This window comes from Oratosquilla oratoria, chromosome 18 (assembly GCF_046742065.1).
Source record: "Oratosquilla oratoria isolate Oo_2021 chromosome 18, ASM4674206v1, whole genome shotgun sequence".
Taxonomy (NCBI): domain Eukaryota; kingdom Metazoa; phylum Arthropoda; class Malacostraca; order Stomatopoda; family Squillidae; genus Oratosquilla; species Oratosquilla oratoria.
In genome coordinates, this window is record NC_134794.1 from 57,674,964 (window position 1) to 57,695,485 (window position 20,522).

The 20,522-nt window shown below is 38.6% G+C and overlaps 1 protein-coding gene across 9 annotated transcripts in view; it reads left to right on the forward strand.

The window, feature by feature from the left end:
- LOC143035268 (epidermal growth factor receptor kinase substrate 8-like) overlaps positions 1 to 20,522 on the forward strand; it is a 170,961-nt gene that overhangs the window by 33,674 nt on the left and 116,765 nt on the right. For all 9 annotated transcript variants that reach the window (XM_076202119.1, XM_076202112.1, XM_076202113.1 and 6 more), the window contains 2 exons: positions 7,247 to 7,326; positions 16,616 to 16,827. In XM_076202119.1, coding sequence (XP_076058234.1) covers positions 7,247 to 7,326; positions 16,616 to 16,827 — 292 coding nt within the window. The remainder of the gene's footprint in view (positions 1 to 7,246; positions 7,327 to 16,615; positions 16,828 to 20,522) is intronic.

The window sequence follows — 20,522 nt, forward strand, 5'->3', positions numbered from 1 at the left end:
TTCCCTCGTGAGTATACAAAGATACACATACAAATTTTTCATGCACAAGAGACCGATGTACTCTGTATGCCAGAAAATTGCTGTGTCAGTGGTATTTCCCTCCTTTCAGCCATCAACTCTACATCAAAGAAAGGTCATACTGGCATTTTAATTGCCAATGACACTAACTCACCCCTCCATATCGCAGTTGGTACAAACATTTACGATTTCGAAGTATATCCCTCACGCATCAAAGTCGTGGATGATAAATTCCTCACTTCTCAAGTTTTTATCACAATTTCCAACGTGCCCACGGCACAGGAACCTATTAATGCATCACATTTCAACTTCGTAGACTTCCCTGATGCATAAGCAGACTTGCTTGCACTTTACAAGCTCAGACATACTACTGCCACTCCAGGTGAACCCCTTGAAGTTACTAATCTCATTCAGCATTATATACCCCTTCGTGAGAACTCAAAACCACGTTACATTTCCGCAAGCAGAATGCCACGCAGTAAACGCATGGTTGTAGATAACATTATTCAAGACATGATTGCGCAAGACATTGAAACATCTATCATTGAATGGTACTTCCCTCTCTTTGTTTTCTCTAAACACGAGGGTTCCTTCCCCCTAGTAGTAGACTTTAGAGTTAAATAAGCTTACATTACAAGATAAACACCCAATCCCAGTATTACAAGATATCTTCCACTCCGTCGGTGAAAACAATGTAGTGTTCACGATCTTGGACCTTATCTCAGGATATTTCCAGATCCCCCTTGCTCCATAGTCTAGGCCTCTGAGAGCCTTTAGCACGCCCACAGGCCATTATCACTTCAAACGAGTAGCCATGGGTCTCGTTTCAGGCCCTTCAGTGTTCACACGCCTTATGCACACAGTCCTTGCGGGTCTCTTAGGTCATTCAGTGTTTATGTACCTCGATGACGTGATCATCGCTTCCAAATCCATTAGCGAGCATTCATGCACACACTGTCTTCTCACGACTAGCAAAAACAGGTCTCAAACTGAAGCTTAAGAAGTACTCCTTCCTTTAGGAAGAAAAGCATTTCTTAGGGCATATCCTTATTTCCCAAGGAATTCTAACCTCTCAGGACAAGGTCAAGACAGTCATTGATTTTCTATGCCCTACTTCTGTTGAACACTTACGTTCGTTCCTGGATATATCAGGATTTTGCAGACGTTACATTCAAGGTTACGCTGGTATAGCAGCACCATTGACTTTACTACTTAAGAACACTCCCTACATTTGGACACCTGACCAAGCGTTTAATGACTTAAAGAAAAGCGTTTAATGACTTAAAGAAAGCCTTAACCACAGCACTTGTCCTTGCCTTCCCAAACCAAAAGCTTCCTTTCACATTATACACACATGCGTCCTACACCGAACTTGGCGCAGTCCTCATGCAACAACACGGCACAAAACTCAGACCAATTACCTATTTTAGTCGCACACTCATCAAACACGAACAAAATTACCTAGCCACGGGCATAGAAACCATAGCTGTTATATGCGCTGTCACACATTTTAAAGAGATCATCCTTGGTTACGACATGCACATCGACGCAGCCCATCAACCAATCTTACACCTCTTCAAAGGAAAGAATCTTTCAGGGAATCTTGCCCGCTGGTTCCTTATGATACAAGAGTTCATTCCAACATTTCGTTCAAGGAAAACCGAACCTAGTAGCAGACGCACTCAGTCGCCATATCGCGACCATCACTCAAAATCCAATTTCAGTAACTCTTATACAAGCGCGTGTAGCCGCAGCGCAGAGATCAGACCCTCTTTGGAAACGTGTTATATACTTCCTCGAATCTGTAGACACAAATGGCACAGAAAATATTACCTTCCAATCTCGACAATTACACGTTAGTTGATGACACTGTATTACAAAACAACACTGACGAACAAACATGAACCCAACCGCTCAGTGTTCTAGCTTGTGGTCCCTATGGACCTCATTCCAAAAGTTCTACAACTTTTACATGATTCCCCCATTGCTGTACACTCTGGCAAAGAGAAATGCGTCACACAAGCCAGATTGCACTACTTCTGGTTAACCATGAGGAGGGATATACACTCCCACATTGATATTTGTCACGCGCAACTTACAAAGGTCATATCAGCGGCCATGTTTCAATTCTAACTTGCCCTACCCCTTGTAAACCATTCGACACAATCGCTGTTGATCTCCTTAAGTTACTACTTACAGCGGGAACCAATATGTCCTTGTATGTGCCGACCATTTTTCACGATTCTGTATTCTTTCTCTCCTACCAGACAAGACTGCACAACACGTAGCAAAAACCCTTATTGACAAACTCATATGCCCCCTCACTACACTCAAAACTCTGATTTCTGACAACAGGGCTGAATTCAACAATGAGATTCATACATTTGTAATTACTTAAAAAGAATCAACACTACTGCTTATCACCCAAGTTCAAATGGTTTGAACGCCAGAATAGAAAGATTATCAATATTGTTCGACACTTGATCTTCACCCTTCTTGGGATGAACATGTCCCTATGATTCAAGCTTGCATAAATAGTTACATTAACAGGTCAATATCGAAATCATTTAATTTTTACCTCTTTGGCTTGGACAAAAGGTTCCCATGTGATCTTCTTGTGTCAGAATTACATCCCATGTACAATATCTATTGTTATGTCAAGGTCAAGTAAAAATAAATCAATAATATTTTCAAAAGAATCCATAATACTCTTCATCTAAGGACGAAATGGTCCGTCTGCATAACAAATCAGCCAGAGCTTGTATCTTTGAACTTGAGACATTGCTTACACCTATAACCACACCCCCACCTCTCCCCTAAATTCTCTGGACCCTATCGTATCATTGGACATGAGTCAAAGAACAAAATCAAAGCACTCAGGTTGCCCGATCTTACAGAGACTGTCTTGCACAAAGATCATATCAGAAGAGTCCCCTGTGGCCTCGACAAAGACTGTCCCTTCACAAATTCACACCCCTGCAAGAACCATCACCAATCCTCTCCACCGAAACCTCCTATCCCCCTCCCCCAGTACAGTCTTCGAAATGGAACGGCAACTTCATAAGAGAATATTTTGTCTAGGTGAACGGAAATAATATCAACTTCCGCATCCTCATACAGTTAAGTCGATTTTATTTTAATCATGAGTCCGGATACCACTTTGTTCCAACATTATATGTATTCATCTTCATGCCAAGGTTCTGCAAAGGCCCTGTATTGCTTCTTATCTTCCCTGAGCATTAACCTCACTGTGGTCAGTGAGTGGTAGCTGAGCCGAGCATCTGTTGCAAGATGGTTGAGAGAAAGAGCCAGTCTTTTAGATGTCTAGCGTGCACACGCGCACGCGCGCCCATGTGGTGTGAGAGAGAATCCGACATCTTCAGACAATTCTTAAGGGACCCTCCATTGTGCTTGGATCCGACTCCCAAGACACCGGCCATTGTCATCGGACCTGACCGTGGGCAGAGGAGCCAGGCGCTTCGGACCACAACCAAACACATGACAAAACAATAGACACATGTCCGTCCAACATTACCAATCTACTAGATCAACATGCGTCAACACTATTTATCGGCATACGTGCAACATATTTCTTTTATGTTCCCTATCTTATGTAAATATATCCCATCTGGTTGCATGGATACTGAGAGTCCAGATTCAGTCCATGCATTGTACATTGTAGATATAGGAGAAAATAAGTATTATAGTTTAGTTTAAATGGCAACAGCCAACTTGCATGTTGTAGATAGGAATTGGCAACCCCCGAGTTCTGTTTGGAGGTTGCTCCATGATTGTAGAGAGAAAAGACGAAGACATTAAAACGAATGCAGCTTCACCTTGTTTGTCCCACCAACATCCAATGTAGATACGAAACTCCAAATCTACAGGAAAAGGTGTAATGTAGGTTCATAATTAAGGTGTCAGCTTTGCCATGATTGTAGACAAAGATTTCCCACACACAAATTGTTCATTTTCGTTCGATGCATGATCTGATTACTGAAATAAAAGATTTTATTGGTCAACGTGGATAAGAAGAAAATATCTCTGGTTGGGACAGATTGCATTTGCAGCCAGTCAGTCCAAGTCTTGCAAGACTGCTTTCCTTTATGTAAGGGCAACATTTTGTAAGATGGGCCCCCTGGTTGCATCTTTAGTCTACTAGCCAGAACTCAGATCTTAGTTTTTTTTTTTTTTTTCCAAACCCTTTTCTAGGCAACATTTTAACTCGAGAATAAAGTCACTCGACATGGAAAAGAACAGAAACCTGTATATCAAATAGTTGATAAAGAGTATGCTATGATGAAACGGTGGGAGGCGCTGTGCCTCGCTTCATTCTCTTTGACCCGAGCGCTGTGGCGGGGAACGGGGATGGCCCTCCATCGAAGAGGCGTAGAAATGGCGGGGGAAAGGATACTGTGCGAGTTTTATTTGTGTATGGGGTGGAATAAAGATTACACCTCCCGTACGTGTTGACATAAGCCCCCCTGTCACTCGTGTATAGGGATTACCGATTGGCGAGATTTAATGAAATTTCTCTAGTCCATATCTGATATTGAAATGTCATTACGTTCACGTTTAAGGCTCAGGTTGGTTCAGAGTATTTCGCCGGTGGTGTCCAGCGCTTCTATCCCTTCGGACAACATCGAGCCGAAGAGGTGATTTCACAGAGGTTGTAGCAAAGGAGTCGTTTGGCAGATTAGAGACGGGATACGAGTTGAGTGATCATTCCTTTTTGAGTGGACATTGGTCTCCATTCATGAGAAAACATTGTGGTACTCTGGTCCGTTGGGGTGCCAGTGTAGGTCCAGAAATGCTAATTACTCGATCCCCTCATCCGGTATGGTTAGGAGGTCAAAAGCAATTGTAATTCCTGATTTTTTTGTTTTTGTTTTTCGTTTTCATTATGTTTCTATTTACAGTCATTTTTTTTTATAACAAAAGCAATTTATCACAATATAATGTATGTATACAACGACAAACATAAGTGTATTTGCATAGGTAAGACATGCCAATGGCAAGGTGCTTGGGTGTTTGTGTTGTGCACGATCTCTTTTGAGCTATATTTAGACAATGCGTATGATAGTGCTCCGTGACCACGGGCACTATATTGCTCCCAATAAAGTGGAAGTGTTGCTCGTAAATATTTTTGCAAAAGACTCACGAACCACTAAAATATCTCTTAAAAAAAGTCCTAATGTAGCTGTTGGTGAAACTGTTGTTCATTGTATTTATTTATTTATTTATTTATGTATTTATTTTAATATATTCTCATTTTTCTTATCAACAGCGTCCTTCGCGTGGCTTTATCAGTACGATTAAGTCTGATACCCGCAAACCTTCAGCCCATGTGGGTTGTGCCGTTTCCGTGTTGCCCCAAAATTTCATTATAAAGATGGTGATAGCTCTGACACGAGTCACAAAAAATTATACAAATATAAGTAACCTATTTTAGGGGGACCGCTGAAAATACTTTACCATGTCTCCTCTGTGGAAAAAAAACAACAACAAATGAATAGACAAATGAAAGGGATGAAGTAATTGAGAAGGGTCACAGTAGAAGCGAGATTATTTTCACAAAAAAAAAAAAAAAAAAAAAAAAAAAAAAAAAATCAGGTCGTAGGCGTAATCTGGAACAATTTTGCCAAGTGTACAATCGGAGAATGAAGGCATCGATCCTATGTTAGCACATAAGAACATAACATAAGAATGAAGGAGACTGCAAGAAACCATAAGGCCTACACTAGGCAGCTTCGTATCCATCACCACCTGTCATCCCCATCCATAACGTTGTCTAATCGTTTCTTAAAACAACTGATAGTTTCAGCGCTTACTACATGGTTACAAGTTTATTCCATTTGTCGACCACCCTATTAGTAAACCAATTCTTGCCTGTTTCCTTTTTAAATCTAAATTTGTCCAGTTCATAACCATTACTGTGAGTCCTGCCCTGTTGTTTTAATATGATGACCTTGTTTGCATCACCCTTGTTAAAGCCTTTGATCCACTTGAACACCTCTATAAGATCACCCCGCACTCTGCCTCTTTCCAGATCACAAGCGGCAGGAGTAATAAACAGCAAAGTTATATGCCGCGATGGGGCTCTTTCTGTTAATTAATTTGCATTTGTTATAGTCTGTGCACCTCAAGAAGTCCGTTTTAGGGTGTGGGATACGTAGTGCCAATCAACCTTAGTGATACGACTCGATAGCACGGTTGGTTGAGTCCCCGATTGTCACTACGGCGGTCCGGGTTCGAATCCTGCCCAGGGCTGAAATAAATTCAGTATCGCTGCGCTTCGAGTCGTTACTCTAACTCTCGTGGGCGGGGAGTTGGGTGTGTGTGTACATGTAAGGTCACAGCATTACCCATAGATCGGTCATACGAGCTCTGAGTTCTCTTCCGGGAGGGAAATAGCTGTCGATCACGGGTCCAGCACGTGATCCAAAGACCAAGGTGAATACATGATGCCTCCCTCTCATACTCCCCATCTGTATGGTATTTGATATTTATATATATTCTCTATATAGTAAAGGAAGTTGGATAGTACAATGAATATAATTTTCAAGGTTATAAAAATGTATGAAAAGTTATATAAAACTTGTATATAAAAATTATGTATTAGCCACCCCATCGCAGTCGTTTCATCTCGACAGCTCGGCGTCATAGGGTGGGGGGGGTGTGTGTGTGACGGTTGCCACGTGTCGTAAAATTTATTCAAAGCGCGTTGTTAAAATCTAAAAAAAAAAAACGATACTTATTGTACTACACAGCTTCCTTTATTCTATAGAGATTATAAAAAGTATAGCACTTAGATAGGAAATAAGAGAGAGACAGAGAGGTATGTACTGTTTGATTTGGCTGGATAGCTAGTCATCACGCGTGTCACATCCAGAGCGCACAAACTATTTTATCAACTTTGGAACATATTTTGCATTCAGTTACATTATGGGCCGAAAGCTCTATTAGGGGATTTTTTTTTTACCAGCTTCTTAATGATTAAACGTGTGTGTGTATGAGTTTATTATAATCATCATTATTATTCCTATTATAAGTATTATTAGTATTATTCGTATTACTATTATTATGTGTATACGAGTGATTGTGTCCGAGTCATCTTGAGTTTTCGTAAGTTCTTGTGCATTGGTGGGTCGTGGATGCGTCACGCTGTCCATCCTCAGTCCCGTTTCTCCAATTGTGTTCTAATATGTCCTTCTTCTCGCCCCAACAGTTCGTACGACCGAGAGCGAATGTCGCCCTATCGAAGCGAGAACAGAGGTCACTCCGCAGCCAGCAATGGCTACTCTTCAGGTAAGGTCAACTTAGGAATATTCATCATCGTGCAGTACAATAATGGTGGTAGTAGTTATGAATATAGCGTCTGATAGAGTTCCAAGACCAGAATACGCTACAACGACACTGAAAGGCTGACAAACGTTTTAGCTAGAAAGGGGATGCAGTCGCCAGCCAGCACTATTCAGTCTATTTACGCGTGACCTCACTTCCCCAGCCTTACAAATGTGCAGAAAAAATTAACAGTTATTGCACAGTACATACCACGCTTCACACACACATACACACACACACACACACACACACACACACACACACACACACACACACACACACACACACACACACACACACACACACACACACACACACACACACACAGTTTAGATAAAATAAGATATGAAGACGGGACATCACGAGCATAGCTCCCCTTCCCGTAAAATACAACTAGGTAAACACACACACACACACACACACACACACACACACACACACACACACACACACACACACACACACATATATATATATTATATATATATATATATATATATATATAAAAATATAACGTATGTATATATGTATATAAATACGTATATATATATATATATATATATATATATATGTATATATATATATATATATGCATATATATAATGTATATATATATATAATATATATATATATGCATATATATAATGTATATATTATATGCATATATATAATGTATATATATGTATATATATGCATATATATAATGTATATATATGTATATATATATGCATATATATATAATTTATATATGTATATATATATATATAAATATATACTGTATATGTATATACTGTATATATACAGTATATATATGTATATATATATACATGTATATATATGTATATATATTATATATATATATATATATATATATATATATATATACATATATGTATATATATTAATATGTATATATATATATATGTATATATAATATATATGTATATATGTATGCATGTATATATGTATATATGTATGCATGTATATATGTATATATGTATGCATGTGTATATGTATATATGTATGCATGTATATATGTATATATGTATGCATGTATATATGTATATATGTATGCATGTATATATGTATATATGTATGCATGTATATATGTATGTATATACGTATGCATGTATATATGTATGTATATACGTATGCATGTATATATGTATGTATATACGTATGCATGTATATATGTATATATATGTATGCATGTATATATGTATATATATGTATGCATGTAAATATGCATATATGTATATATGTATGCATGTATATATGCATATATGCGTAAGTAACCACTAGAAAAGTAAACTAACGAAGCAGAGCGCTTTCGTATAATTACATCTTCAGTGCAGATACAAAGATTCCTTCTTTGTATCTGCACTGAGGATGTAATTATACGAAAGCGCTCTGCTTCTTTAGTTTACTTTTCCTAGTGGTTACTTACGCATTTGTTAACACACGCTCCTAGTGTTTTTATTGCATATGCATATATGTATATATATATATATATGCATGTATATATGCTTGTATGTATATATGCTTGTATATACTGTATTATGTATATGTATAATGGATCCTGTATAGATATATGTATATGTATGTATATATACGATAATATATCCCGTCCCACTCTATTCCACTCACTGGAACTCGCATATATGTATGTATATGTGTTATATGTGTGTATGTTCTCTATGTTTGTAACAGCAACAGAGAATATAAGCGCTCTCCCTGGGCCTCATATATTTGATATCGTGTATATATATGTATGTATGTAATGTATGTATATAGATTTATACAGAGTATGTGGAATCTAACTATAGATAAAGGGGGTGACAGCGACATACATATATAAAGGTATTCATAGCAAAGGTGTAATACCTGCTTCCACGCCTATAGCCTATAATATATATAGTGTACCAATAATATACAGATACAGATATAGCCTTGGAGGAGCTTGGGAAAGTATACAACCTGATAATCACGAGTGCTGACAAAAGGTGGAGGAGTATATATATGTCATGAACAAAAAGGACTACAATATATAAATATAGATCTGCTAATATATACTACTATATGAAAGGAAAATGTAGAGAAATACGCTGCAATGGAAGCGAGAAAATTTTAAGAAAGAGCCGACGACAGATACTCTTCAGAAGACTTCCAAAGGGTCGAAACGTCATAATACAGTGTTCTCGCTCTAAGCCCGAGACCACCTTTTCACTCATCGCTCCCGAAAACCTTCACAAGCCCAATATATCCCGATGAGACCCATGCACTTATATAGGCATACGTATTGTGTATCCGCATAGGTTGGCCAAATGGTCTGGTACGAAACCCCTGTCCAACATATATATATGGGATTAATATATATTATGTATGATATATATATTCCAGTGACCTCATATCACAGAATATATAGTAATATATGGATATATGTATGTGTATAAATATATGATATGTGCTTCGTATGTGTGTATTTCAGCCTTATTCACAAATGTTTTAGAAGCTCTGCCAAGAGGCTTTGAAAAGCAGCACGGAGGTCAGGGCTTAGAATCCCTTGTCAGAGGCTCTAGAATTTTTCAATATAATATTCTATAATATAACTTATATCGCTATGTATATATATTTGGTCCCTTCTGTTTTCAACGGAGAGGAATACAGCCAGTGTAGATATATATGCGATGGGGAGCCCCCTCAGTGCTGTTTATAGCCACCCTCTATATATATATATGGAATATATTTTAGAGAGTGGATCATTTTGTAATATATATATATATATGTATATATATGTATATACTCCTGTGTATATCGATATATACATGATGTATATCTGTAGTCGTATGTATATATATATATATGTGTGTGTGTATGTATACAAAATTGAGGAGATTATAATAATGTCGATATATATTATATAATATCACTATTATGAACATGAGACAAATAACAAATTGTGCCTTCCTGCGACAGATCTGGAGTCTGGAAAGAGTCTGGTGTTCACGCATCTCGGTTTCAACATAATATATATACAATATTAAATATATATCATTCACTACAACTCCGGCCACAACGTGTGTGAGTGTGTGTAGTAATATGTGTATATCTTCCTGAGAGCATACCGTACATATATGTAGTATGTAAGAATTTATAATATAGATGAAATGTATATATATATGTTACAACGTTTTCAAAACTCTGTTATCCGGAAGGGCTGTTGTTACGCGACTTCAACATATATGCTTTAAAGTATATATATGTGTGTACAATATAAGAATATGTACGGAACAGAGGAGATGTATGAAATATATATATATAGCATATAGGGTATATATTTGTATCCGTGCCATTTTATATGTATATATCGTATATATATGTTGCACATATAGCCGGCATCATTTATATTGCGATCAGCACGGGAATATATATATGTATATAGGAGACATATGTTATATATACCAGCATAATATAAGTCATATATATATATATATCTGTGTGTGTGAATACAGTGTCGTATATATAATATATATATATGTGTGTGAAACTGTCCTGTGAGCTATACTGTGTGTATATATATATATATATATATATATAAACGAACAATTAATGGGAGGTAAAACAAGCTATGCTAACATGTATGCAAGTGATACAAGATCATGGTAAAATTGAAAAACGAGGGATATGGGCTGTTGCGTAAAGAAGTAGACAATATACTATTATACTGTTATAGAATAATTTCAGTGCCCCAAAATGCAAAGCATTGAAAAGGTACTTCCTAAGAATAAGAAGGAAAATTATTTCTGAAGCAGCGTTAGGTAAACACACGCTTCCACCGAACAACACACACACACGCGATGGGTTTATAAACACACACACAGACACGAGCACACTTGTACTTCGCACAGGCACACACACACTCATATCATGGTGGAACGCGGATATATTCGCGGGTATATATTAGGGGTGAATAATATATAATGTGTTATGTACTATGAAGAATATATATATTGTAATACGAAACGTCAGAATATATATATAAATGTTCCCTATGTATATATAATACCACCCATATCATCTGTCTTATATATTTATAGTATATATATATATATATATATATATATATATATATATATATATAATATATATATATATATATATATATATATATATATATACAGCGGGGAAGAGAGTAAAGCACCAAATTAAATCCGAAGGGTTCATTAAGCCTGGCGTTTTGATTCATGTCCAGGAAATTGTCTCCAGGGGCTATAATGGGTACATACAAAAAACTCGTTTTTATGTGGTTCGGGATGCAATTGAGACAGGACCTTAGAAAAATACTCGCGCCGTTACTCTTGAAGACGTGTGTACCATTTAATTTGCTAAAATACAAAGAAATACGTAATGAGTAAGACAAAACCAGTTACAATAAAACTGAAACAGAAAGGTAACACGAGAAACATAAGATTCGAAAAAGGGTGAAGAGGGAATGACCACGCCACCAAACCAAAGTGGCGGACTAGGTGCCCCATGAGAAGGGATAAATGGTCATACGTACAAATAGATAACTATCATATGAACACGTATGGAATAGATTTACACACAAGACTAATGCGAACAGGACGATTATCGGGTTTTCAATTAACTGGACGAGGGAAAGTAATGCTGTAACTGAAGAAGGAGTGTGACTTGGCTGGGAAGGACCGTGGCGAGTCATAACCCTTGTGATCAAAAGTCATAAAAAGCTCAAGTATAACTGGAAGCGACATGCCTACTGGGACCTGGACAAAACGAACTGAAATTAAAACAAAACGCATGAAATGAAATGAAGAACATAGTGACAAGTGATGTTTAACTGAAGAAAAAACTGGTAAGTTGAAATCCCGATGTTTGTCCTGGTCACATTCCTCTTCTGTGAGTAATGAGTATTATTGTAAAGATCAAGAGGTGAAGTTTTGAGTGGAGCACGTGGAGATACGTGCTCCACTCAAACGGATTAAGAGACAAACGGATTAAGAGATGTTTGGATCAAGCTTAGATCAAATTTGTACTGAAATAGTATAGAAGGTGAACATTTCAAAGCACACCTCAGAGCCAGAACATAATCACCAATGTAACTATTTTAAACCTAGCCCTTGGGAGGGGCTGGGATACATGTACAAGTTACAAAACCGACAACTAGTCGGGGATAGTGGATGCCCGACGATTCTCTTCATTGTTGAAGTAAACTCAAGAATGCCTAAGAACAACAGTACATGAGTATTGTATGCATGGGACAGATAAAGCGAGAGAGTGATTTTGGTCAGGGGAAGAGGAATATCGAAAGGACTTGAAAGTATCGCTTTCGTTAAAAAAAACAAAACAAAAAAAAAACGCGCAACCACCCACTCGGTGGTGTGGTTGGTAGTCCCCGATTGTCATTACGGCTGTCCGGGTTCGAATCCTGCACAGGTCTGAAACAATTTTAGTATCGCTGCACTTCGAGTCGTTACTCCAACTCTCGTGGGCGGGGAATTGGGGGCGTGTGTGCGTTTAAGGTCACAGCATTACCCATAGATCGGTCATACGAGCTCTGAGCTCTCTTCCGAGAGGGAAACATCTGTCGATCACGAGTCCAACACGTGATCTAAAGACCGAGGTGAATCACATAGGAGAGCTTAAATGTCAACTGATAAGGTTTTGGATTTCTTTATTTTTTGTTATTTCATGTATGAAAATGTAATTTAGAAGTTAGAACACTACAATGCACGTTTCTAGCATTTTATAGTCTTGATTTTATCCAAACAGCATGATCTTAAAAGTACCTGATAGCAGATGAACTTTTCAATGCCGTAGTTAGGTTTTCCACCGATAGGGCAACCGATGACGTAAGAGTTGCTGTTTACATTCTTGGAAATGGTCAGAGATACGAAAGTGACTTTACATCGAGTGAAGAAGATTTATCGGATTTGGATGCCAAGTTTCATATTTACTGGCAAAATTTTCAGAGATTCATGAATTACAAATTGTATTTATCTGTGATAAGGTACAATAAACAGGCCTATGTAGCAAAGAGAATAGATAAATCGTTTGGCAGAAGGGGAGAGGAAGGGTAGCAAAAGATACAGACATGTCTATAAAATGAACTGCCATAGGTAGTGGTTGCTGTGGGGGGGGGGGAGCCATCAATCATGTGCCTGGCACTGTCACAATAGTTACTTTCACATTCCATCTCAATTTCGCTGGTAATGGTATTTGCAGAAGGTGAATATTCATCATAGGCATTTCGTAACAGCTGAAAAAATAATTAGGTCTATATCAGTACAAATCCCCCCCTCCTGGCACAGGATTATTATAATGGGATTCATTCTAATTCCTAGTGACTCGGCAAGGCCAGGGTCCCGAGTGTTTTTTAATGTTTCGAACAGAGTTTCACTTTCGGTCCAGGCTTCCATGTCTCGTGTCGTCTGCACCGAATGATCCAGCCCTTTTTGCGAACAAGATCTTTCGGAAAAGAAAGAAGTCCATGCGCAGCAGAATGTTTTGTCGAAGCACTTTTGCAATTTGCGACGGCACAATAAATCATTTTCGAAAAATACTTGATAAAACCTTGCTAACACACGAAATGTAACAGATCACTGATCAAGTTGACAGTGCAGCGAGGCATTTTATAGTGCACGCATATGGAAGCATGAGGATGTAAACAGCGAGATTGACGTCACAGTTTTACGAGAACAGCCGAAGATCTGCAAAAGAAAGTTCATCTGCTACCGATATTTTGATAGGCCTTTTTATCATATTGCGTAATAATTAGGATTTATTTTTGCATTATTTTATCAAAAAGTGACTAAGCCATACATCTAGCAAATATTCACCACCTCTTTGAAAACCTCAGTTGACCTTTAAGGTGTTTTTCATCTGTTATATTCCCAGTTATGCCCCTGTGGGATATAACTGGGGGTTAGCGGCAAGTCGCCGTGACTAGTACCGCAGCAGTAACAACTGCTTTTACGAGTGTGTACCTCCAGGCGGTGTTGCCACATGAGCGATAATTTGGATGCCCTGAGAGGTATGATAGCCCACTCCATAGTTTATACGGTTAATGCTTCCGAAACCACCTACATAGATGGATAAATGGAGTGTGAAGACAACACACAGTAACACACACACACACACACACACACACACACACACACACACACACACACACACACACACACGCACGCACGCACGCACAGTTTCATACACACACGCGCGCGCGCGCGCGCACACACACACACGCACGCACGCACGCACAGTATCATACAAACACAGTATCACACACACACACACACACGCACGCACGCACAGTATCATACAAACACAGTATCACACACACACACACGCACGCACGCACAGTATCATACAAACACAGTATCACACACACACACACACACACGGCTCGACGGCGCAGTGGTAGCATTCGCAACTACTAACCCAGTTGTTCGAGTTCGAATCCCGCCCAGGGCTGAAATAATTTCAGTATCGCTGCACTACGAGCCGTTACTCCAACTCGTGGACATGGAATTGGCTGTGTGTGTGTCAGGTCACAGTATTACCTATAGATAGGTCATACATGAGCTCTCATCCTGGAGGGTAGTAACTGTCGATCACGAGTCCAACACACGATCCAAGACCATGGTGAATTATACACACACACAAACAAACAAAAACAAACAGCGAGAGATTTTTTTTTCCAAAAACTCCATTATCCGTCTTCCACCATTAGAATCTAACCACCATTTTCGTCTTGTCCCCCAATTTAATAAAACATAAATTGTATAGGTTCCATTAATGAAAGTGTCAATGTTAACTTTGTTTTCTTTCTCAGTGTTTTACTTGTTTTCTTCTGACATTCCTGCGGTCCTTTGTCTATATTACACTTTACTCACAGGCAATATTGTCGTTAAGATGCATTTGGAATATATATTATTTATGATCGTAATTTGTACTGTTACCCTTGCCGTGGTGTCTCTGTATTCTGCGTCTTGATGCGCTGTACGGACAAGCAAACTTTGGAGTTTATTCTTTTCAATGCGACTAAAATCACAGAAGGAGAGAACAATGTGAAGTTGATTATGATAAGATTTGAGGATAGAGATATGAAAGAAAGTATACAGTGATTTATGTCCCGCCTAAAACTCATGCATGGAAAGAAAATGAACACTCCAAAATGCTGGAAGACGCAAGGGGAGTTGAAGAAGTATACGCTCAAAGACCAAGGTCTAAGTAAACAGGTCTAATCGCTGGAGTAGTTCTGCGCAGCTTCTGACGTCATTTAGATGCGTCCATTTTCTCTTTGTGATACATTGAAGAAAACTGTGAAACGCCAAGGATGACAGGAACTATAATATTTTATATATTATATATATATTATATATCATATATTATATATTCATATATATAGACAGGAACTATAATATTTTATATATATTATATATATATATATTTTATATAATATTTGTCAGAATATAAATAATTGAGTGGAGCGGTGCGAGCGAAGGCGACGTCATTTTCGAACGACGGACCAACTTCAACTGACAGCTATAGGACCCGCTAACCCCACTTTGAACAGCCAAGTGACGTTCACGGGCTCGCTGCGCCAACTCCCTCGAAATTCGGTCGGAAGTGGTTAGACCTTATATTCTTAGATCTTGCAAAAGACGAGGCGAGAATGGTCGTGGATGAGGGGGTGGGGTGGGGGGGTTCTCATGAAAAGCGCTCTTCTCGTGGGGAAATTTTTATATTGGGAAAATAAAGATAGATAAAAACTAAGGGAACAAGAAGATAGTGTTGCTCCTTATATGTTAAACTTTGTATGGGGGTTATTTGAAAGCTTTGTCGGTTGGCTGTTATACTAACAGTTTATGTTATAGCGAGCTCTTATAGTATTGCATCTAGCGTTACATGGAGAAAGAGTCTGCGTTTTTTGTTTTTTTCATTTACTTTTTGTTGTATTCAACTCTCCTTGTCCCTTTCTCAATCCCCTACGCCTGAGATCATTTCTCAGAATAAGGAATATCATCTGAACGGTATGGCAAGCCAAATAGGGTAAATTGATAAGCAATTAACCACGCTGAAAATAGTACATTACAAAAAAAGAAATCCAGTTTTGCATTGTGTTTATTGTTCTAATTTATCCACGTGTCTTTTATAATTGCTTAATGTTTTTTGTTAGTGCATGCATATTGAGGTCATGCTCGACGTGACATGAAGTCTTTTGTCGTTGCAGATCAAGGATCGGTCGGGAGTCAGGAGGAGGGACCGACCTTCATGTTGGAGCATCTCGCCACCTTCCGGGTGTCGGCCGACAACGAGCTCTTGTCTCCGGCCGACGGGATGCGGCGGCTTCTTCACATGGAGAAGACAACGGGTATCTGGACACAGAAGATGATCCTGAAGCCGGACAAGAAGTTCGTCAACATTCTTTCTCACGAGAACGGGGTAAGTGAGAGCAACGACGAGCCCATATCTGGTCACGTGTGCAGCGTCTGCCTCACGTGCTGGTAGGCGGGGCGTAACAGGTGGCCTCGCATCACTTTAGCGGGGTCCAAACTTGAGGACTTCCTGAAAGCGACTTGACGTCATGTCGTCATCTTTTGTGAAACGCATGTGAACATACTTTGTGTACCTGCATTTTGGCGTAGTGTATAGATGATGCTGTGATGCATGAGGGGGAGTGGGTGGGGGATGTGGGTGAGGAAGTATATATGAGAAAAAAAATTGACGCAGCCTGAAGGGATTTCTCCCCTTCTTTTCCTTTTCTGCATGGGGGGACGGAGAGGGGGGGTCGCCAAATTTATGAAGCGGCCGTGCTGTGGATGTGCTGTGTCTTGCGACACTGCTTCTGACCCAGGGCAGTGGACAGGATGCAGGGATGACCCGTCATCCAGGAGGTGCCAAGATAAGAGGGAGGGAGGAGGGTGGAGGGGAGTGGAATATATAGGAAATGGAATAGGTGGGAGTGGTTTCTATGCCTTTTTCTATTTGTCTACCCCCCGTGTAAGGGGAAAAAGCCTTTGGTTGTATGTACGTGTCGGGTTGTTGAAAAACATTACTTCTTCGGGGTTGTATCATACCTTTCGCCAGCCTTGGCAAACGTTTTCTGTCAGCTAGAAATTAGAATTTGAATAGCTTCATTGGTTGTATTAGTAAGATTTATTGGTAAATTATAGTTAAGCCAGTAAGATAGAGAAAACCGGGTAAAATTCTACTAGGGAAAAGGTAGTGTTGTATTACGTATAGGTTTTCTGAGGTTACGTTTGCGTAAATTTATGCCACAAACAGGTGCAATAGAACAAGTATAGATTGGATATTGTTATGTATTATTAAATGGTTTGTGAATGTTAATGTAGACCCAGTGATACATAATTTGGTTAAAAATGTGGCTATACTGGCCTTCAGGAAGAAATGGGTAGATGATCTGAATATTTTTGTTAACGCAACTAATTTTATGAATTTGAGAAGAGTTAGGGCAATGTATGGTCTCTGTTGATGGAGCCTCGACTGACGAAATTCCCCCGACGTTAACCAGAAACAGATATTTAGAGTCCGTTACTAGGCATGAGAATTTAAACAAGACCCGTGTGCATTGGGCATTTGTTGAAGAGAGAATAGCATAAGATGCTATCAGAGAGATTGACCAAGCCTTATCAAATCAAGTCAGATCTTTCCAAGACGTGCCCTGGTGCTTCGTAGGTTATTGCCGTTTTGTAAGTATTAAAATACTTTAGTAAATGCAGTGATATAGTGTTTAGAAAAAAAATGAAATAAACTCAAGAGTTTCATTCCAAATAATGAAGCAACCTTTGCTCTAAAATGTACGAATCGAGAAAAAGCACCATGGGAAGATGATTGACCATCTCTCATCACCTCAAAGGATTACAAAGGCGGAGCATGCCGACAGGAGACCTTTTGATCCATATCTAGGTCGGATGCAAAAAAAAAAAAAAAAAAAAAAAAAAAAAAAAAAAAAAAAAAAAAAAAAAAAAAAATCATATTAATAATAAATTAAAACTATAATAATGTAAAAATAACAAATAAAATACATAAATAAATGCATAGGTATAGTTGAATAACAAAAAGGTAAATAGTAAATGATTATAAATTGACATATAACTAATAATAAATGAAAATCAGACAGACAAATTATAACAAAACAAAAACAAATAATATAACATAAATTATAATCATTACAGCATCTTACTTAGGTATTTATCTAAATGATTCTTAAAGCTTCGAACTGAACTACATTGCACTACCTGTGCAGGAAGTTTATTCCATTCATTAACTACACGGTTGGCAAAGTTGTTTCTACCTACTTCCAAATTGAATCTATTTCCGGACAGTTTGAGACCATTGTTTCTTGTCTGATTCTCATTCAATGTGAAAATTTTGTCACTTTTGATGTTGTCAATTCCCTTTAAAATCTTAAAGACCTGTATCAAGTCACCTCTGAGTCTACGCTTTTTTAGGGAAAACAGACGCTCATTACATTACAAGATAGTCCAACTGTATACTCAGTGTGTGCTCAAAGAAGACGTTCCTAAATCGTTCCTAAATGTTATATCTTCACAAGAAAGGAGACCTGAAAGATTAGTTATTTTCTTCACCCATAAAAAACTACTCACTTTCACTCTCAGAATAAAGATGTATTCTTTAAACACATATTGAGGATTAACTGAGATGTTATAATACCTTCGCTCTAAATAAAACCGTCTGGCGATAACAAGAATGCAGTTGCAAGTCGGAGAACAGAGAAGGAATCATGTTTTCCCTCTAGAACCATGACGCCGCGTCAGACAATTGTCTTGGGTGCTCTTTGCCCTCAGGACTCTTTAGATTCATCCTTCCAATAAATTAGGGGAAGGCTAAGTTTGAAGATACCTTTCTTCGATAATTGTCAAGTAGTGTAGTTTTCCAGCGCTTTTTTTTTCTCCATAGAGTATAAAACTCGTTTTCATCTTTCCCTAGAAGCGCAGCACAATTCCCGCCCTCCATCCTTCCACGCTCTTCCCGTCATTCCGTACCACGAGCCAAGGTCTAAATATAAGGTCTAACCACTTCCGACCGAATTTCGAGGGAGTTGGCGCAGCGGGCCCGTGAACGTCACCTGGCTGTTCAAAGTGGGGTTAGCGGGTCCTATAGCTGTCAGTTGAAGCTGGTCCGTCGTTCGAAAATGACGTCGCCTTCGCTCGCACAGCTCCACGCAATTAGTTATATTCTGACAAATATTATATAAAATATATATAGATATATATAAAATATTATAGTTCCTGTCTATATATATATGAATATATGATATACTATATATATATATATAATATAAAATATAGTTCCTGTCTTCCTTGGCGTTTCACATTTTTCTTCAGTGTATCACAAAGAGAAAATGGACTCAGCCAAATGACGTCAGAAGCTGCGCAGAAGAATGTAAACGGTCTGACCTGTATATTTAGATCTTGCCACGAGCCACACTTTCCTCTCGATGTTTTCGATTTTCGCACGTTCCTCCTTTCTCCCCGCCCTTCTATTGCCCTCCTCCCCATCTTTTCAAGGAGTGTATAATTTTATGGCATACGTCACTATCATATAGTAATCAGTTCACCTCTAACGAATACTTCATAATTTAGTTTTAATTTCAATGGACAAACAAGACGTTTGATTTTATCAGTTTAAATCTGAGTACTGAAGATCTTATAAAAAAAAAAATAAAGGCTGCAGGAATATAGTGTGCTCCATTTTTCTGCAATTAAGGGCCATGGAATCAACAATATACTGTCTGTCGCCCCTGTGCTTGTTTGTAGGCTCACGTTGGCCCAGCAGTATTAGACAGATACCTGTTGTATCTGAGAGTGATAAGATATTGGTCCACCCGCCCGCACTGCATTCCGGACCTCCAGGGTGAAGCCACTCCTAGACGCATGCGCAGACTGCGCAGCTGTACAAGGTGCATGACGTGCAAGCTACCGTGGATACTACACTACAGCATGGATGTCAGACGAATTGTAATGTCCAGAACGAAATGAAACATAACTAATTCGGATCTGAGTATATATAAATAATTGTAATATAAGGAGAATGGCTATGCGTGGGTCCTGTATATGCCTCCATTGGGCAAACATGGCTTTTAATGTTCGTGT